This window comes from Eulemur rufifrons, chromosome 10 (genome assembly GCF_041146395.1).
Source record: "Eulemur rufifrons isolate Redbay chromosome 10, OSU_ERuf_1, whole genome shotgun sequence".
In the NCBI taxonomy this organism is placed as follows: Eukaryota; Metazoa; Chordata; class Mammalia; order Primates; family Lemuridae; genus Eulemur; species Eulemur rufifrons.
The window spans coordinates 2772472-2794078 of NC_090992.1; the positions used below are offsets into that span (position 1 = coordinate 2772472).

At 36.8% G+C, this 21607-nt stretch overlaps 1 protein-coding gene across 6 annotated transcripts in view; it reads left to right on the plus strand.

Moving 5' to 3' along the window:
• SEC24A (SEC24 homolog A, COPII coat complex component) overlaps positions 1–21607 on the plus strand; it is a 50869-nt gene that overhangs the window by 18776 nt on the left and 10486 nt on the right. For 4 of the 6 annotated variants that reach the window (XM_069483626.1, XM_069483628.1, XM_069483629.1 and 1 more), the window contains 12 exons: positions 100–202; positions 2247–2373; positions 3815–3924; positions 6592–6704; positions 8311–8429; positions 10739–10794; positions 11885–12091; positions 13138–13258; positions 13617–13775; positions 16643–16816; positions 17811–17921; positions 20360–20535. In XM_069483626.1, coding sequence (XP_069339727.1) covers positions 100–202; positions 2247–2373; positions 3815–3924; positions 6592–6704; positions 8311–8429; positions 10739–10794; positions 11885–12091; positions 13138–13258; positions 13617–13775; positions 16643–16816; positions 17811–17921; positions 20360–20535 — 1576 coding nt within the window. Of the gene's footprint in view, positions 1–99; positions 203–2246; positions 2374–3814; positions 3925–6591; positions 6705–8310; positions 8430–10738; positions 10795–11173; positions 11855–11884; positions 12092–13137; positions 13259–13616; positions 13776–16642; positions 16817–17810; positions 17922–20359; positions 20536–21607 lie in introns of those variants that run through there. The other 2 variants (XM_069483627.1, XM_069483632.1) reach the window with 2 other exon arrangements.

A 21607-nucleotide genomic window follows, 5' to 3' on the forward strand; every position in this document is an offset into this window, starting at 1 on the left:
TTTCACTTCCAATAGTAAAATGTCTACCTTTTAAATCTTTTTTTTTAATCCAAAAACAATCATAGCAGCAACTGACATGAGCTTTTTACTTTGATACAGGTTATTTCGATGCACACTGACGAGCATTCCTCAGACTCAGGCATTACTGAATAAAGCCAAACTTCCTTTGGGGCTGCTGCTTCACCCTTTCAAAGACCTAGTGGTATGTTTGTCTGGTGAAAGTAAATGTCTTGTGGAATATTACCTTGGTGGTGAAAATTTTCTGCAACAGTGCAAGAATCACATATAAAATTTGTTTGAGCTATCTTTAGGAAGTTGACCATTGACAGATTTCTTTATTTGTAATTCAGTCAGAAATTTTATTACCAAACACTTTAAAAAACTAGATAAAATGAACATATTGAAAAACCCCAGAGGTACTGAATAGAATACAGGTACTAAATGAACTGAAATATTTTAGTAAGTTGTAAATTATTTACCCATTAAAGTACTTTACCTTAATCTCTCCATTCTGCCATTATTAGAGTAAAATTTGTTATTTTAAGAAGTTGTTCCGGGGTGGAGGGGTCTCCTGGCCCCTGAGATGGGGGCCAAGTACCACTCTTCACCTGATAAATAGATAAATAAATAAGCACCACTCTTTGCCTGATAAATAAATAAGCACCACTCTTCGCCTGATAAATAAATAAATAAATAAATAAGCACCACTCTTCGCCTGTTAAATAAATAAATAAATATATATTAAAAAAAAGTTCCAAAAGAAAAAAGAGGCTGATCTGCCTTTGTCCTAAGGCTCTGGGACTCTGACATATGGCGCATACTCTTGAGGATCAGCGCATGAGTGAGGTGGCTTTCCCAAAACAAACCTCCTTTTGATGATAAGGATTTTATTGCCTTAATTGACTTATTTTTTTACTTTTTTTTGAGACAGGGTTTTGCTTTGTCTCCTGGGCTAAAGTGCAATGGTGTCATCATAGCTCTCTGCAGCCTCAAACTCCTGAGCTCCAGTGATCCTCTTGTCTTAGCCTCCCAACTGGGACTATAGGCATGTGCCACCACGTCCCACTACCTTTTCTAATTTTTTTGTAGAGACGGGGTCTCACTCTTGCTCAAGCTAGTCTCCAACTCCTGGCCTCAAGTGATCCTCCCGACTTGGCCTCCCAGAGTGCTAGGAGTCTAGACGTGAGCCACTTCACCTGGATTTTATTGATTTTTCTTTTTTTTTTTAAGAGATGATCTTGCTATCTTGCCCAGGTTGAGGTGCAGTGACTTTTTACAGGCACAGTCATGGGACACTGCAGCCTTGAACTTCTGGGCTTAAGCCATCCTCCTGCCTCAACCTCCTGAGCAGGTGGGAATATACACTCCAGCCACCGTGCTTGGCTGAGGCTTTATTACTTTAAATATGTAGGATAAACTTTAAATAGGAACATAATTGCAGAGTTTAATTAAATATTTAAATATAACTTAACCTTACTTATAATAGTTCTTTTATGAGAACTAAATAGGCCTCTTAATGTAACATCAAGAGGCCGGGCGCGGTGGCTCACGCCTGTAATCCTAGCACTCTGGGAGGCCGAGGCGGGTGGATCGCTCGAGGTCAGGAGTTCGAGACCAGCCTGAGCAAGAGTGAGACCCCGTCTCTACTAAAAATAGAAAGAAATTATCTGGCCAACTAAAATATATATATACAAAAAAATTAGCCGGGCATGGTGGCGCATGCCTGTAGTCCCAGCTACTCGGGAGGCTGAGGCAGTAGGATCGCTTAAGCCCAGGAGTTTGAGGTTGCTGTGAGCTAGGCTGACGCCACGGCACTCACTCTAGCCCGGGCAACAGAGTGAGACTCTGTCTCAAAAAAAAAAAAAAAAAAAAAAATGTAACATCAAGAAACTTTGTAATACTTTCAATGCTCATTTGTTTTAGAGTGTTAATCCTTTTTCCTTTACCATTTATCCCAAAAGTATATTGTTAATTAACTATCTTGGTTTTGCAGTGTGAATGTTTAATGAAAAAATAAATACTTTTTCTGAAAGACAAATTTTAAGGAGAATGATCCTGGAGAGAAACAATAGAGTTTAAAATCAATACATTTTACCTACATAATTTTTTTGTGTGTCAGTCTGAACACATCTTTTATCCTAGGTTTTTTTCTCCGAAATTATATTATAATATTCCAACAATTAATTAATGCTTGCCCTTTCAATGTGACGATCATCACCATTAAAAACTTAGTTCTGATTTTTCAGCAGTTACCTGTGGTTACCTCCAGTACGATTGTGAGATGCCGTTCGTGCAGAACGTACATCAACCCTTTTGTCAGCTTTCTTGATCAAAGGAGATGGAAGTGTAACTTATGTTACCGAATCAATGACGGTATGCTTTTCTGAAACATTTAAAAATTTCTACTTGCATTGTAGGGAAATCAGATAATACAAATGTGAAGTTAAAAAAAAATGCTCTTATTTACCTATAATCAGTCTTTCCACTCAGAGAATACTATTGTTAACTGTTTTCTATGTATTTATACTTATAAATAAATAATTATATACTTTTAAAATAAAAAACATGCTAATACCTTGATACCATTTTTTCACATTTATTATATTGGGTATATAATAAATGGTATATTTCATGTTATTACTTAAGCCAGTAATATAAGACATATTTTTATTTAGAAATTGCCCCATGCCTTTCCTCTAGGGTGAAAGAAATTAAGTCAACACAGTAGCTGCCTAATTCATTCACTGCTGTGTAAAGGGAGGTGGGCAGTCCCGGAAGGTTAGTTGGTTGTAGTTTGCTCAGTAATTGAGGAGGAGAAGGAGATCTCTCTTAGTAATTATTTTGCAGTTTATGTTTGAGGAATATCTTCTAACCAACAACATTTTTAGGATTAGACAAGAAAATGGATATGCCAGTATCCATATTGAAAATTAAGTGTCAGTTTGAGAGGAAATTTTATTAAGAGCTGGGAAAGAGAGAAGTATAAGAGATTTTTAAAAACCAGTTTTATTGTTTACACGTGTGTGTTTTTTGAGTAAAGTGAGAGTAAGATAAGCACATTTTTTTCCTCTATGATAATTCAAAAAATATACATATAGTCTTTAGTACACCTTTAAAATCTTATGTGTGTGTGCTTTAATATAGCAAGTGAAATTGTAATAAAAGTTGAAGCCCCCTTTCATATGCAGAGCAGCCCAATTCATGAACTATAGCTTACCCTGTAGAGTACATGGGAATTTGAATTTCTAAATAGTTATAAGGAAGACAGATACAATGATAATTGATTTAGAAAACACTCTTTGATCACTAGTGCATCACAGTGGTAGGCAGCTGATGATGCGCCGTAGAGACTGTTTAATTAATGAAGCTGACTAAACCCTCATGGGCTCGACCTCTGAAACTGCTTCATCATAGCTTCTAAGTCCAACCAGAGTCTGTATGTTCCATATGTCAAATGTTAATGTCCTTTATAATTGGGAAATTTAAGAAAATAATTGACGTTTAATGAGTTTTTAATCATCTTTTCAAGCTATTTTAGGAAAGCCGCTTTAGCAAGACTTAAGACAAAGAGGATATGGGGCCATAGGAGAAGAAAAGTTGCAGTGATTGTAGTTGTAAAAGGGAGAAATATTTATTGCCATTTAATATGTGAGGAACTTGAACGGAACTTTTTTAAAAAAGTGAATTTGTCCTTCAATTTAGAGCCTACATGGAATTATTTGTAAGCCCCTAAATTAAGAAAGTGGCCAAATGCAAGATATATTACATTAATGCTTTCAGTTTTATCAGTGTATGTATTATTAACTTTGTATAGTTCCTGAAGAATTCATGTACAACCCTTTGACCAGAGTTTATGGAGAACCTCACAGAAGACCAGAAGTTCAAAATGCTACTATTGAGTTTATGGCTCCTTCAGAATACATGGTAAGCTTTCATTTTTGAATACAGTGTGCTCATTTCATAATACCAGGTTTTCAAAAAACAATATAGCATTCCTTAACAGAATTTTACGGTTTTAAATTTATAAAACTATGATATTATTCATTATAAAAGTAGTTTATTAGTATGTAAGGGTATATTTGAAAAGCGAAAGTATATGCAGAATTCTACATAAGTTTCTTGTGTATTCATCCAGAAATTTGCAGTATAATGTTGGGATCATATTTACTTCTAAGCCACATCCAGCTTTTTGCTATTACAAATAATGCTGTGATGAACATGCTTTTGCAAATACTGTACTTTTCTACAGTTGTGAGGGAATATGAGATCTTGCATTTTAAAAATAATTATTATGCCTAGTGCTTAATTAGCACTTTATATTTTACTTTTATATATATATATGTGTATATTGTTGTTTTGTTTTGTTTGTTTTTGAGACAGGGTCTGGCCCTGTTGCCCAGGCTAGAGTGCAGTGGTGTCATCATAGCCCACTGCAACCTCAAGCGATCCTCCCTCCTGCTTCAGCCTTCTGAGTAGCTGGGAATTGAGGCATGCGCCACCATGCCCAGCTAATTTTTGTGTTTTTTGGAGAGACAAGGTCTCACTGAGTTGCCCAGACAGGTCTCAAACTCTTGGCCTCAAGTGATCCTCCCACCTTGGCCTGCCAGTGTGTTGGTGTGAGCCACTGCTTGGGCCACAGCACTTACATTTTGGATGATCACAAGCAGTACTCTGAAGAAAGCTAGAGAAATGCTGTTAATCTTGTCTTAGCGGTGTGAAAACAGACTTAGGTTAAGTGACTTGCCAAATAGTAGATGGTAAAAAGTTGCATAAAAATCTAGACCTTTGAATTTGGTTACTTTTTCACTGTGCCATAATTCCTTCAAGGGAAAGGGGACTATGAAGATTAGACGTAACACTAACTTTTGATATTTTATTGTTTTAGTGTATTTTTGTGCCTTTATTTGGGCAATTAGGTCCATTTTTATGTGGAATTTATGAGGGGCCAGTCTCCTTTTTCTTTATTTTTATTTTTTAATTAAAAAAATTTTTCTTTTTTTAGAGACAGGGTCTTGTTCTGTCGACCACGGTGGAGTGCAGTGGCAAAATCATAGCTCACTGTAACCTCAAACTTCTGGGCTCATGCGCTCTTCCGACCTCAGCCTCCTGAGTAGCTAGGACTACAGGCGGCGCGTACCATGTCCGGCTAATTGTGGCCAGTCTCTTTTTACCACAGAGAAGATTCAATGTAGAAAACACTTTGTGGCACTTAAGCAGTACGTGTTCCGTTATTTAATTAAAACCAAAAAAGCAGAAGCATTTGTTCCTTGAGTTGGCCTTCCTGGCCTCCTTTTATCTCCTAAGTTTACAAAAATGACTTTCCTTTTTCCTTTATTTAGAGACAGGGTCTCGTTGTCCAGGCTGGAGTGCAGCGTTGTAATCATATCTCACTCCAGCCTAGAACTCCTGGGTTCAAGTGATCTTCCTGCCTCAGCCTCCCAAGTAGCGGAACCACAGGTGCACGTTACCACACCCAGCTAATTTTTTTTTTGTATAGAGGGGATCTTGTCATCTTGCCCAGGCTGATCTTGAACTCCTAGGTTCAGTAATCCCCCTGCCTGGGCCTCCGAAATTGCTGGGATTACAGGCGAGTCCCACCGCACCCAGCCTGACTTCCTTTAAATTTGGAAACTCCTAGAGCAAAAGGTTTTTGCTTTTTCCTGGCTTTTCTCTCTTGGTTGACAGGTTCTATGAATTTGGCAAGTTATGCATGAAAAATATATATAAAAATTATTACAGTTGATTCCACATATGCAGTTTCAACCAACCGTAGATTGAAAATATTAAAAAAGAAATACAACAATAAAAATAATACAAATTTAAAAATACAGTATAACAACTATTTATATAATTTATATTGTATTAGGTATTATAAGTAATCTAGAGATGATTTAAAATATATGAGAAGATGTATATAGATTATATGCAAATAATATGCCTTTTTATGTAAGAAACTCGAGCATCTGGGGATTTTGTGATTCAAGGTAGGTCAACTATATTATCTGCGAGAGCAGATAGTGAGGAAAGACTGTATACTACCTGCTCAGTTCTGATTGTGATTATTTGATGCTTTTTACTGAATTGAAAGCAAATCTTTGGATTTAGAAGTTTAAAATACAGAATCTTAGATTTTTATGGAATTTGGCTGAACAATGTATTAGTTAAATAAGTAGCTGAGGCTAACTTGTCATTTTTAGAACTATAATTTCTCTGAATTGTGAAATCTAACACACATATAAAAGAGTCCATAAAACATAAATATACAGGTTACCAAATACCTATAAACACTTTCATTAGCACTACCCAAATCAGGAAATTGAACATTGACAATACTGCCAGAAGCCCTTTTGATCGTATTTCCTTCCCTTCCTGTTCTAGAGAAAACACTCTTCTGAATTATGGCAATCGCAGACTCATTTTTCTTTTTAAGTATGCATTTGTGAACAACATAGAATAGCTTTACCTGTTGTAGTCTCCACATAATCTGCAAATAATGCTTATTTTATTGTTTTGCTGTATGTGGACCTGGCAATTGATAAGTTTAAATTTAGTCCTGTCGGATGTACTTAACAGGGTCTTTTTTTTCTTTAGTTACGACCACCTCAGCCTCCAGTGTACCTCTTTGTATTTGACGTGTCTCACAATGCAGTTGAAACTGGATACTTGAATTCAGTTTGCCAGAGTTTGTTAGACAATCTGGATTTGTAAGTCTCAATTCAACTTAAATCTGAAACTAACAGTGTTTGCAAAATGAATAAGTAGTTTTCAAAATACAAAAATAAAAGGTGTGTTCTAAAAGACCACTTAGATCGGTTGTTACCTTAGGCTTCATGTTCTCTTAGAAATGTTAGTTTTAAACCTATAGTAAACAGGAAGAATAATGTAATGAACCTCTAGGCACCTATCCTCCAACTTCACTATCTTCAGAATTCTCCTGTTCTTGGTTCATCTGAACCTTCCCCTTCACACACACACTTTTTTCCCCCCTTAAGAATTTTAAAGCCAGCATATTGTTTTGTCTATAAATAATTCAGGACTACTTTTTTTTTTTTTTTTGAGACAGTCTTGCTCTGTCACCTGGGCTTGAGTGCAGTGGTGGCATCATAGCTCACTTCAACCTCAAACTCCTGGGCTTACGTGATCCTCCTGTCTCAGCCTCCCAAGTGCTGGGACTACAGGTGCCCACCACCAAACCTGGCTAACTTTTCTATTTTTAGTAAGATGAGGTATTGCTCTTGCTCAGACTGGTCTCAAACTCCTGAGCTCAAACAGTCCTTCCACCTCGGCCTCCCAGAGTGCTAGGATTACAGGCATGAGCCCGTAATCAGGTTGCGACTGGCCACAGGACTAACTTTTAACCCTAACTATGATACTAGTACCACTCCAAGGAAAATTAGCAATAATTCCGTAATACGATGTAATACCCAGTTCGTTTTTTGTTCCTAGTTATCTGAAAAATGTCTTTATTGTAGCTTTGTTGGAGTAATAATCCAAACAGTGTACACAAATTGCATTTGGTTTTCATGTCTCTTAAGTTTCTTAAAATAACTATATTTCAAATGGTTCTTAGATATTTAGTGTAATCCATAAAAGCTAGAGTGACCTTTCAGTGTAATGAAGTACAGTGCTCATGTGTGGGATGGAAGAATGTCGAAGACCAAATCTTATCACAAATGGAGTAATTCCCTCACCTTGTTGAAGAGGGCATCCTTGTTCCTGCCAGCATTTGTATTTTTAATGTTGTAGATTGTGTATGGGGATTGTGTATCGATGAGATAGTCCAGTGACTCATCCAAGCCCGAACAAGGGTGAAAACCAGCTTGTTTTTCCATTTATGAAACTGTAGTTCCACTTATTTGAGTTCTTTAAAATAGATGCTTTAGTTCCTCTGTTCTTAAATAAATGCATATAACAATATAAGAGGTGCACAACCTAAATTTATATTAAATTTTTGAGTTGGTATATGGTAGTTTTTTGAAGCATTCTTGATAAAATAACTTTAAATCATCTGCAAAGTATTGTATATGCTTTCCAGTATTTTTTACCTACTATTTCCTAAATGATTATATGTAACTTTATAATAGGTATAATTGGTTTTGGATTGCTGTTTTTGTTGATTGGCTTATATGTAGTGTTTTCTCTTTGAGTTGGATATGTTTTCATTGTTAACATTGGGTGGTTTAAACATTCATGTATGTTGGGCCAATTTCCATATTAAATTAGATATTTGCATATAACTCTTAGGAGATATTTTATGTACATATGTGTGTGGGAAAACTTGATAAGATGCTCTTCTGAATTTGTTTCTAGGCTTCCTGGCAACACCAGAACAAAAATTGGCTTTATAACATTTGACAGCACAATCCATTTCTACAGTCTTCAGGAAGGTCTCTCTCAACCTCAGATGCTAATAGTTTCAGATATTGAAGGTATATGTCATATATTTATTGAACTACCTTGGGAATTTTCAGTGTTAGAAATATTTTATGAATATTTGACAAATTAGGGGTATATTGTATGAATCTATTATGTTGAGGAAATTCTTGAGTATAAAATCATAAGATTGTTAGAGTTCTAAGAGGTCTTCAGTCCAATCTCTCGTTTTATGGAAGTGGAAACAGGGTTATGGAGGTAATATGAATTCTGAACAAGGTAACAAAAACAAATTAATGTTAAAATAAAATTTAGACTTTTTCCCCCTTCTTCCCATTTTATTTATTCATAAAGTATTTGAGGGCTGGGCATGGTGGCTCACACCTGTAATCCCAGCACTTCGAGACGCTGAGGTGGGAGGATTGTTTAAGGCCAGGAGTTTGAGACCAGCCTGGGCAACATAATAATAGCAAGACCCCCACCTCTACAAAAAATTTAAAAACTAGCCACGTGGGGTGGTGTGTGCCTGTAGTCCCAGCTACTTGGGAGGCCAAGGTGGGGAGGATCACTTAAGCCTAGGAGTTCAAAGCTGCAGTGAGCTCTGATCACACCACTGTACTCCAAGCATTTTGTACTTTGAAGAATACCATCAAGAAAATGAAAAGACAACCCACAAAATGGGTTTCCAAAATTTGGAAATCATATCTGATATGGAATTTACATGTAGATTACATAAAGAACTCCTACAATTTAACAATAAAAAGACAATAGGTAGGAATGGAAAAAGAGGCTGGGCGCAGTGGCTCATGCCTGTAATCCTAGCACTCTGGGAGACCGAAGTGGGAGGATTGCTTGAGCTCAGGAGTTTGAGACCAGCCTGAGCAAGATTGAAACCTCATCTCTACTAAAAATACAAAAATTAGCCAGGTGGGGTGGTGTGTGCCTGTAGTCCCAGCTATTGGGGAGGGTGAGGCAGGAGGATCACTTGAACTCAGGAGTTTGAGGTTGCAGTGAGCTACGATGACGCCACTGCACTCTACCTGGGGCAACAGAGCAAGACTCTTATCTCAAAAAAAAAAAGAATGGATAAAGGATTTGAATAAATATTTCTGTATTCATCCCTGATCATCACCTAAATACAAATCTGGGAACGACACCAATTGGACATCAGACTGAGGTGGGGGGTGGGGGAGGGGATGGGGGTATGCCTACACAATGAGTGCATTGCACACCGTTTGGGGAGTGGTAACACTTGAAGGTGCTGACTCAGGAAAGGGGGGGTGGGGAAAAAATATGAAACTATTGTTTTTAACTTGCACTGTTCACTTAATAATTTATCATGAATATTTCCCATATTATTTCATATCATTGTACAAGAAATAATGTATACATTATGAGGACATACTGTATCTAACAAGATATACTGTTAGACTCTTTGATTCTGTAAAATTAAATTGAAAAAAAAATATTTCTGTATTCAGTATATAATATTCAATATACTCGCTATATAAATGGTTGATAAATGCATGAATAGATGCTCTACATCATAAATCAACAGGCAAATGCAAATGAAAAAAAACAAGATGTCACCTGACACCAGCTAGGATGGCTAAAATTAAAGAGCTGGACAGTAGCAAGTATTGGTGAGGACGTGGAGAAATTGGAACTCTCACACACTGCCAGGGTTCTTCTCATAATCCTCTGCCACCCATGATATCATTCCAGTTTGATTCTTTCTAAAGGGAATTTAGTTCCTAAGCCAGAGTAAATGAGAACCCTGAGAGGCTCATCTGAAGCGGTGGGTTAGCATTCTGTCTGATTCACTTGATTTTGTAGTCCCAGTAGTAAAGGCACCGGTGACTGCCTTTCCTCTTTATGAGAAAGCGTTAGCTTTGTGAATGGCAGAGCTATTGGTGAGCTTTTGTATAAAGGCATAGTATTCCTGTGTGTCGTGTTAGTCAACAGTTTTTTTAATGCCAAGAGTGTGTCTTTGGTTGGCTTCTAGGGCCAGCCATTAAAAAAGGAGAAGAAGAAGATGGAAAGCAGGATGCTGAATTGTTGTGTTTAGCCTAAGAAGCAGAGCACTTGCGCAAACCCTTACTGAGTGCTTACGGATCAGTTTTTTTTTAATTGGGAGGCTATACCTTTTACAAGGTATCAGACAAGAAGCAGAATATATTTGCAGTAACTACTTGAATCAGTGTTCCTTTGGTGACTCTTTGGACACATGTAGACATTGCTATAATAGTGAAGGAGATGACTTTTCTGTAAGTATGGGGGTGGTTAATTGCATCAGTGTTGTATATTTGGAACATCTTTAATGATTGTATTTTGTTTAAAAATAAATATGTATTTATTCTTTCAGATGTTTTTATACCTATGCCAGAGAACTTATTAGTAAATTTAAATGAAAGTAAAGAGGTAAGGCACGTTTTGCTACCTGACATGTTTAAGTGAAATATTGAAGGAATATATTTTTGAAATGAACTTTAAGTAAAATTTTGCTTCTCTCTGTGACATTTCTAAGATGTGTAGCATTTTATATTTACTCTTAGTTAAAATTCATTAGATGAAGAGCTCTTGAGTTTGACCTTGAGCTGATCATTTTAAGTCTAATGCAGCAAGTTATTTGTAGTAGAGTAGAAGGTAAGCCTGTTCATACAGGAAGAACACCTGAAGGAAACCTGTCTTGCCAGCCATTTGGGAAGTTGGGAGGGTTGCTGACATAAAGCTTCTGGTCACTACGTAGAAGCACATTAGCTAGGCTGCTTTCAGTGCCCTTTGCTTTTTTGATTCACAGAGTGTCATTGGGGTCAGTTCAGAAGAAACTCTTATTACCTGCCTGGAAATTGCCATGACATAATGCAGTGAGAGGTGAACAGAATGTGTCTGAAGGGGGGATGTTGTCTACCCTGTACATGCATATATGCCGTAGGGGTAACATTTTAACTAGCAAGTCTATGGTCTCTGCTGTGAGCAATGGTGACTGTGCCATAGTGCAAAGTATTTTTTCCCCATTAACTCTCTTCATTTGTACACCCTAACCTGAATAGGTAGTAGTTTTTATTTTGTTTTTCTTTTGTAGTCATATTCCTAGTTGGCAAAGATACTGGATATCTTAGATTTTGCAACAGGGAACAGTTAAACTCACTTTGGAACTTACAAAAATAAAGTATGTAGAGGTGATGGAGAAGGCCATATTTCATGGCATTAAAATATATCAAATCTCTAAACTGTGATGGTTCTTTTGGATACATTTTGGACTTATAGTCTTGCTGGACTACTGCATGTGCAAGAACTGTAAGGCCCCAACTTTGATATGTCTTGCTTGCCAATTTATAATGTCGACTTAAAATGGCTTTCCTGTCATTTGACCAACTTCATTGTGTCTGTAGATTCTCTGAACGTCATCATGACTCAATGTCTTGTCTATTGTATTAGATACTGACTTAATGTGAAAAGAATTTTTTTAGTTCTAACACTCTTGAGTTTTCTTGCTTTATTTCACAAGCTTGTCCAAGATTTGCTGAAAACTTTGCCGCAAATGTTTACCAAGACTCTGGAAACCCAGAGTGCCTTGGGTCCTGCACTTCAGGCTGCCTTTAAGCTGATGTCCCCGACTGGTGGTCGAATGTCTGTCTTTCAAACACAACTCCCAACTCTCGGAGTGGGATCCCTGAAACCACGAGAGGAACCCAACCAGAGGTCATCTGCTAAGGTTAGAAAGTTGTAAAATATGTGATAAGATTTATGCTGGTGCTCCTTCCCTTTGAGTACAGAGTTTGGTTTTTTTTTTTTTTTTTTGAGCTTATTTTTCAATTATTGGGAGGAGGGAATATAAGGAAGTTACTAAAGGGTTTTACTTTTATGTAGACTTTTTGATTTTATTACGTTTTCTCTACCTGATTTCACCCCCACTTTATTTTTAGTATCTTTGGCAGGCCACTAACAATTCAGCCTGCTTTTGATGAGAAAGTCTAGGAGACTAAGAGAATATGCTTGCTAGGGACAAAGATGAATAGTAGTCATTATTTGGTATATCGATGGCCATGGATTTCTTTTGAGCATGTTGTGTGTATAAACTTAAAATTTGAGACCTGTATTTTCCAAAAGATTATGAGAGAGAGGCCAGTATACTCTGCTGGTTATGATGTCATTCCTGGGGTTCTGCTGCCTGTGTTCCACTACCTATTACATGTGTGAACTTGAATCATTCCATAATTTCTTTGCCCCTTTGATTCCTTATAAAGAAAGTGAAAATAATGATAGAACCTACCTTATAGGGTAATTGAAAGGACTAAGTAGATGTTACATATGAATTGTTTAGAACAGTTTCAGTATACTGAGCATTTAAAAGATTTCAGTTATAATAATTATCTTTGCCAGTTATGAAATTAATATAATAGATGTATTTCTTTCTTTTTAAACGTAAAACATAAAAAACTTATAGAAAAATCAGGCTGGCCATGTGGCTAACACCTGTGATCCCCCACTTTGGGAGGCCAAGGCAGAAGGATCACTTGAGGCCAGCCTGGGCAACATAGCAAGACTCTATCTCTATTTTAAAAAAAAACTTACAGAGAAGTCATAAGCAGTACATGCTTCTTAATGAAAAATCAGATAATATCAAAGAACAAAAGGATTTTGTAGTATCCCCAGAGATAACTATTATGAATACTTTGGTATATATAGATGTACATTTAAATTTTATGACAATTTAATGATTTTTAAAAAAAATTTCTCTTTGTAATTTATTTTTAACAGGAAATACACCTGACACCTTCCACTGACTTCTATAAGAAATTAGCTTTGGACTGTTCTGGTCAGCAGGTGGCTGTTGACTTATTCCTTCTCAGTGGACAGTATTCTGATTTAGCTTCTCTGGGTAAGTTCTTTCTCATGATTTTTTTTTTTCCTTAAATAAATATCAAAATGGTAATTATATGATAGTATTCTAAATAGAGGACAAAGTAAAAGAATTTTTATTACCTTGGGAGAGTTTAGTCAGTTTAGTCTTTTGTAAACCCTATAATCTTCTATTCTGAACATTTCTTAATAGAGAAATTTCTATACTACTATTTAAAGGAATGAAATATTCTTCCTTTTTTTTAGAGCCTAACTGAGCAATGTTGAAATATTCTTTTTGGCAGTTAAAGAAAGATTGATCCAAATTCCTGCAGTTACTCTGCTATAATAAAAGTAGCTGAGGGTGCAATTGAAAAGGAATGCGTGTTCTTTTCCAGGTTGCATTTCTCGCTACTCGGCAGGTAGTGTCTATTACTACCCCTCTTACCATCATCAGCACAACCCCGTCCAGGTACAGAAGCTTCACAAGGAGCTGCAGAGATACCTCACTCGGAAGATTGGCTTTGAGGCCGTCATGAGGATTCGGTGCACCAAAGGTGGGGACGCTGTTTTATTTTACATAGGAGAGAATAATGGTTTTGATACCAGGAAATATACACGTTTTTACATATTGTTATCTTCTAAGGTTTGTCAACTCTGTGGAATATGCAACTAAGAGAAGAAACTGTATAAAAAATAGTGACATTGTGAATGTCCTAAAAACCACTGAACTTTACATTTTATTTATTTTTATTTGAATTGTATGTTTTAAAATGGTGAATTTTGTGGTATGTGACTTATCTCAATTTTTTAAAAAAGAGATCATATCTCCACAGAAAATAAAACATATTACTGATGGATTTTTATTCCTCTTACTGAGCAATACTAATGGAAGATTTTTTTTTGTAAACAATTATTTTTTAAAATTGTAAAATACACACGACATAAAATTTACCATTTTATCCATTTTTAATTGTATGCTTCAGTGACAGTAAGTGTGTTCTTATTGTGCACTCATCACCATAATCCGTCCCCAGAAGTGGGAGATCTTTTAATTTGTGCTCTGATTTTTGGTTTTTCGTTTCACCACGTTGTCAATCTGGTTCTAATTTTTTATTCAGATATTAAAATATTGCTGCTCTGTAAGGGGTGTGACTCAATCATTTTTTAAACTGGAAAGATTATATGAAGTCTTTAGCAAAGAAAAAAAAAGATCCACTAATCTGTCTGCTACATGTTGGTATGTGTTGGTCAAATCAGGTGCCATATGAAGTTGTTTAGTATCCATCACTATAATAACGCAGCCTTGCTGAATTCATTTATTATTCTAGTAGTTTTTTAGTGTTTATGTTTTAGAGGGCACATTTATTGGATCCCATTCATTCAAGATTGAAAGACCTAAAAACTGTTTATTTCTGCACCTACTGGGTATAAGTTAGGGGAAATGTACATCTTAAATGGCTTTTAAGACTTTTTCTACTTGGCAAGACAGAGGCTATTTTATATGTACCTCACTTTGCATAAAGGAGTTTGCCAATGAACTATCCTTTTCCCTTTTTATTGTTTATCATGAATTTCATTACAAATCAAATACATATTCTTGGTAAATTTAATGAAAAAAAGAAAAAATAGGCTGGGTGCGGTGGCTCACGCCTATGGTCATGGCACTCTGGAATGCCGAGGTGGGAGGATCGCTTGAGGTCAGGAGTTTGAAACCACCCTGAGCAATATTGAGACCCCCGTCTCTACTAAAAATAGAAAAAATTAGCTAACCATGGTGGCACATGCCTGTAGTACAACCTACTTGGGAGGTTGAGGCAGGAGGATTGCTTAAGTTCAGGAGATCGGGGTTTCAGTGAGCAATGATGACACCACCACACTCTAGTGCAGGTAACACAGTAAGACCCTGTCTTAAAAAAAAAAAACATGGTAAAGATCACACCTGCCTTGTTTTTTCTACACCACAATGTTGTGTGCACCTTTCTATTTTTCAGTATGCAAATGTACATTCGTTCCTTCCTTTCTTTCTTCCATCCTTCCTGTCCTGTCCTTCCATCTCTCCATTTTCCCTTCCTTTTTCCTTCTTTTTTCCCTTTCTTTCTTTTCTCTTTTCCTCCCTTCCTTTTTTCCTTCCTTCCATTTGTAGAGACAGGGTCTCACTACATTGCCCAGACTGATCTCCAACCCCTGGGCTCAAGCGGTCCTCCTGCCTTAGCCTCCCAAGTAGCCAGAACTCCAGGCCCACACCACCATGCCTAGTGTTCTTTTTCTTTTTTTTTTCTTTTCTTTTAAATTGTTTTTGTTGGGTTTTTTTTTTTTTTTTGAGACAGAGTCTCCTTCAAACTGCTGGGCTCAAGTGATCCTCTGGCCTCAGCCTCCCAAGTAGCTGGGACTACGGGCACATGCAACCATGCCCAGCTACTTTTTCTATTTTTTATAGAGACAGGGTCTCACTATGTTGCTCATGCTGATCTTGAACTCCTGGCTTCAAGTGATTCTCCCACCTCGACCTCCCAAAATGCTAGGATTACAGGCTTGAGCCACTGTGCCTGGCCTCTTTTTCTTTCTGATCACTGTTATAAAGTTGATTTTTATTTCACAAGTAAAATATGTATCTGTTCTTATAAACAATAAAAACACTATTGATAGGCCGGGCGCGGTGGCTCACGCCTGTAATCCTAGCACTCTGGGAGGCCGAGGCGGGTGGATTGCTCAAGGTCAGGAGTTCGAGACCAGCCTGAGCGAGACCCCGTCTCTACTAAAAATAGAAAGACATTATATGGACACCTAAAAATCTATATAGAAAAAATTAGCCGGGCATAGTGGCGCATGCCTGTAGTCCCAGCTACTCGGGAGGCTGAGGCAGTAGGATCGCTTAAGCCCAGGAGTTTGAGGTTGCTGTGAGCTAAGCTGACGCCACGGCACTCACTCTAGCCTGGGCAACAAAGTGAGACTCTGTCTCAACAAAAAAAAAAAAACACTATTGATAAAGCTAAAGTCCTCCTGTATAAGCTTGCATATATGTGGCAAATCACGATTTATTTTCCTAGTGATACCCATTGATGGCATTTCTGAATTTTTTGTTGTAACAAACATCTGCTTAAAAATTTTTTGCACATGCAAAATTAACACTTGAACGAGTATATCTGTAGGATAAATTCTTAGATATAAGATAGCTAAGGTCAAAATAAGTATCCATTTAGAATTTTGACAAATATTGCAAAATATTCCTCCAAAAAATTTTTATGAAAATTTGTATTACCACCTTTATTTCAGAAGACACCTATTACCCCTCAGCCTCAATAAGTACTGTGTATTGTCTAAACTTTTTTACTTCCTGCCAATCTGATAAGTGATTAGGATAAAATGTAAGTATCAATATGTAGGTATATATAAGTCATTTTGATAATTTTTTCTCTTCTAGGTCTTTCCATTCATACTTTCCATGGGAACTTCTTTGTTCGGTCAACAGACTTACTGTCTTTGCCCAATGTCAACCCAGATGCTGGGTATGCAGTGCAGATGTCAGTGGAAGAGAGTCTTACTGACACTCAGTTGGTTTCTTTTCAGTCAGCACTCTTGTACACATCCAGCAAAGGTAAGTTTTTGTTTGTTCTTATTGTGGTAAAAATCACATGAGATCTACCCTCTTAACAAAGTTTTACGTGTACAGTACGGTATTAACTATAAGCATAAGTTGTAGTAAAGGCATGTTTTTGATGTGGTTATCTATTCTGTGGCCTATGATAAACTCTTCCGTCTTTGGGGGTGATTACTTATAGTTACTAAGCCAAAAAGAGTATTCCTAATCATAAGGGATTTGCTTCTATTCTTGGTAAAGCCACGATGTTTGGCATTTGTTTTCCTAAACCATTTTATTTATTCATTTGTTGAACAGATATTTTTTTTTTTTTTTTTTGAGACAGAGTCTCACTCTGTTGCCCAGGCTAGAGTGAGTGCCGTGGCGTCAGCCTAGCTCACAGCAACCTCAAACTCCTGGGCTCAAGCAATCCTCCTGCCTCAGCCTCCCGAGTAGCTGGGACTACAGGCATGCGCCACTATGTCCGGCTAATTTTTCTATATATATATATATACATATATATAGATTGTCAAAGTTTTTTATTTTGTTTCTTGTATTTATTGATTATTATCCTGGGTAATTACTGAAGAAAAAGTATTGCAAATATTAATGTATTTAAAAAATTTTTTTCTATGATTAAAGAGAAAAGTGTAAGAATTTTTTGGACTTTATGTGTCAAAACAGGCCACAGAACATATTTTGGAGTAGTGATGTCATATGTATTTAACTCAAAATTTTTATTACCAAAAACTTCAGCAAAGAGGTTTTTAAAAATTTACCATTTTATCACTTGAGTATAAGCCCTATTACTTATTTAGTAATAACTTAAATGAAAAGAATCTCATAGTTAAAAAATAAAATGTTTGATGCTGTCTCTGCTTTCTGTATAACTCTACTTCATTCTAAATTGAAAAGAAATGATTTTTCCAAGTGACCTTAAAGTAATCTTTTTTATATATATTAATAGTTGCCCCTTTCTATACTTCATGTTTTTCATACATTTTCCCCAAAGGTGAAAGAAGAATTCGTGTCCATACTTTGTGTTTGCCAGTAGTTTCAACTCTGAATGAAGTCTTTCTTGGAGCTGATGTTCAAGCAATTTCAGGGTTATTGGCCAATATGGGTAAGAGTTGTTATCATCTGTTGTAAATATTTTGCAAGTAGATAATTAGCTTCACAGTTTCAATATTTTGGATCCCTGGGTGCCTGCTAAGTAATTATCTAATTGAAAAGATCTACTGTAGATATTCTTATCTTTTTTGTTTAAACAGCTTTATTGAGATATAATTGCATACCCCACCATTTCACTCATTTTAATTATACAATTCTATTGTTTTTAGTGAATTTATGGAGCTGTGTGGCCGTCACCATGATCTAATTTTACATTGCTGTCACCCCAGAAAGAACCTCATGCCCATTAGCAGTTAATGCCCACTCCCTCCCCGCTCCCTCACTGGCCTTGAGCAGCCAGTGAACTACTTTCTGTCTCTCTATATTTGTCTACGTTGGACTTAAATTTCCATATATTGTGTAATTTTTTTTTTTTTTTTTTTTTTTTTTTTTTTTGAGACAGAGTCTCACTTTGTTGCCCAGGCTAGAGTGAGTGCCGTGGCGTCAGCCTAGCTCACAGCAACCTCAAACTCCTGGGCTCAAGCAATCCTCCTGCCTCAGCCTCCCGAGTAGCTGGGACTACAGGCATGCGCCACTATGTCCGGCTAATTTTTCTATATATATATTTTTAGTTGTCCATATAATTTCTTTCTATTTTTAGTAGAGACGGGGTCTCGCTCTTGCTCAGGCTGGTCTCGAACTCCTGACCTTGAGCGATCCACCCGCCTCGGCCTCCCAGAGTGCTAGGATTACAGGCGTGAGCCACCGCGCCCGGCCTATTGTGTAATTTTTAATACTAGTGCTATTTAATAGTTTTTTTATGAGCTCTGTATCTTACATTACAAGAGAAGCAATATACCATAAAGATCATTAGGCTTAGAGTCATGGAATTTGAGATTGAAAACCAGTTTACTACCACACATATTGGCCAAATCATTTGAGCTAGCAGAAAACTTACTTACATCGTTACCTATTTAATTCCACCTCAGATATAGTTGCCTTCTTGATTATTTTGGTTCCCTTTTCAAATACATAGAGCTAGATACATCATTTTGATTCTTGCCACCTTTCTCCTTCACGGAAGACTTTCATTGAGTCCATTTGCTTCAAAGTCAAGTCTGTCCAAAGCAGAAATAGTTACCCTTTTTCTTGAATTTTGTATTGGTAAAATTTTTTTTACATGAATCCTGGTAAAGGATTCATCCCTACTTTAATCTTTTATGTTGTTAAATGTTGAAGATTGTAACCTAAGAAATTTGAGCATCACTGCCTTCATTTTTTAAGCATTTTTTGTTAACAGTATAATTATTGTTGTGATTGTTATTATTATCAACAGCAGTAACTATCTGGCAGTTTTTGTGGATTTTTAAAAAATCTTCACAACAACTTTGTGTTTGTTTTGCTAGTATATTTGCTTGAACCCAATATGTATATTTTTTTCACATTTTATCATCTTTAAAATTAGGGTAAATCTTCATTTGATAAAATCTTAAGAGTTACTGTTAACCAGATAGTAATACTCTTCATTCTTTTTTTTTTTTTTGAGGCAGAGTCTTGCTATGTCACCTGGACTAGAGTGCTGTGGCGTCAGCCTAGCTCACAGCAACCTCAAACTCCTGGGTTCAAGCGATCCTCCTGCCTCAGCCTCCCGAGTAGCTGGGACTACAGGCATGCGCCACCATGCCCAGCTAATTTTTTCTATTTTTAGTAGAGACGGGTATCATTCTTGCTCAGGCTGGTCTTGAACTCCTGCGCTGAAGCGATCCTCCCACCTCAGGGTCCCAGAGTACTAGTATTACAGGTGTGAGCCACTGCGCCCGGCTCAACACTCTTCATTCTTTCCTCCCTATGTGCTAATTTTAGTTATAACAGTCTTTATTGAATGTATTTTTGATACCACATGGATTGAGTTTAGTTGTAGTTTGAGAAGTCTTCAAAACAGTTATGCTGTTTTTTTAACATTGAAAAAATTTTTTTTCCCAAGTATTTGTTATGAAAATAGAAAAAGTTTTTTATGCAAAAATGCATATAAACCGTGTGGCATGACAGGTGATGAAAATCTATCTAAATAACTTTCTAAGAGCTTTTTCCATAAGTATAAAATAAAAACTCCGTGTGATAGGAAGAAAGCATTCATATGTTTAATTGCAGTGGTTTTTCTTTCTCAGTGGTATATAGATAAAATAGTGGATCACAATCACTAACGTCTTAGATTCAACAGAATATAGTTTTCCCATTTTACAGATGAGGAAACTGAGGCTCAGGAAGTGCAGAGTTTGGCATGATTCTCTAGAGCGTGCTTTTAACTGCTATGTTTTACCTTATTGTGTATGTAATAAATTGGAGAAAGACTTAGTATAGTTTTTAAAAATTATCTCTTCTATCCTTAACAATGGAGTAACTTAAGCTTCTGTCTTACTTCTCTTTTGTCCCTACCCTCACCTCAATTAGCTGTTGACAGGTCCATGACGGCCAGTCTGAGTGACGCTCGAGATGCGCTAGTGAATGCTGTCATCGACTCCCTCTCAGCTTACCGTTCTTCCGTCCTAAGTAACCAGCAGCCTGGACTCATGGTTCCTTTTTCTTTGCGGCTTTTCCCACTTTTTGTGTTGGCTCTCCTTAAACAGGTAAGAAAAACAAAAACAGAAACTAACCAATGAAAACATCGAAAGCCAAAATTTTTATTCTATAAACCCCTAAACATTATATACATAACTTTATACTGGTTAAATTTTCTGAGGACAGGGACCCTACCTCTTATTTGGACGTTGAAGGAATTTATGGCCAAAGTTACAAATAATTAGAATCTACAATTCTAGTTTCTTTAACTCAAATTATTTATTTCCATTTCTCAATATAAGTGCACAGAGATTACATAAGTACTTATTTTAACATTTAAAAATCTAATGTCTTCTCTCTCCTTCAGGTCTTTCCTCAAATGCGAACTTTTCTTTAAGGCCTGCATTCCCTGATCTCCCTCTTTAATATGCAATGCTCTCCTCCCACACCATCACGATACCCTTTCTTACCCTAACCTCCTGTATTTTTTCCCATAGCTCTCATCACTGACATACCACATATCTTGTTTATTTATTTACTCCCTTAATAGGATGTAAGCTCCATTAGTACAAGGATTTTTATGTTGTTTGTTTGTTTGTTTTTGAGATAGTCTCACTCCATTGCCCTGAGTAAAGTACTGTGGCATCACCCTAGCTCACAGCAACCTCAAACTCCTGGGCTCAAGCGATCCTCCTGCCTCAGCCTCCCGAGTAGTTGGGACCACAGGCGTGAGCCACCACGCCTGGCTAATTTTTTCTATTTTTAGTTGTCTGGCTAATTTCTTTCTATTTTTAGTAGAGACAGAGTCTTGCTCTTGCTCAGGCTGGTCTTGAACTTCTGAGCTCAAGCAGTCCTCCTGCCTCGGCCTCCCATAGTGCTAGGATTACAGGCATGAACCACCATAATTTTCCTTTATGTCATTGCCCTCGTTTTAATGCATAATTTCATTGCTTTTCTCTTTCTGCCTCCTTCGCTCTTTTCCATCGGTTGGAATACTTAAAAACTTACCTTATAAATTCATTATTCTCCATGAAGGTAATACCAGTTAAATCTTAAAATTACTTAACTCTTTTCTACTAAGCATCTGTCCTCATTTGTACTATTATTTTTCCTAATTGATTTGTAAGTTTTGTTACATTG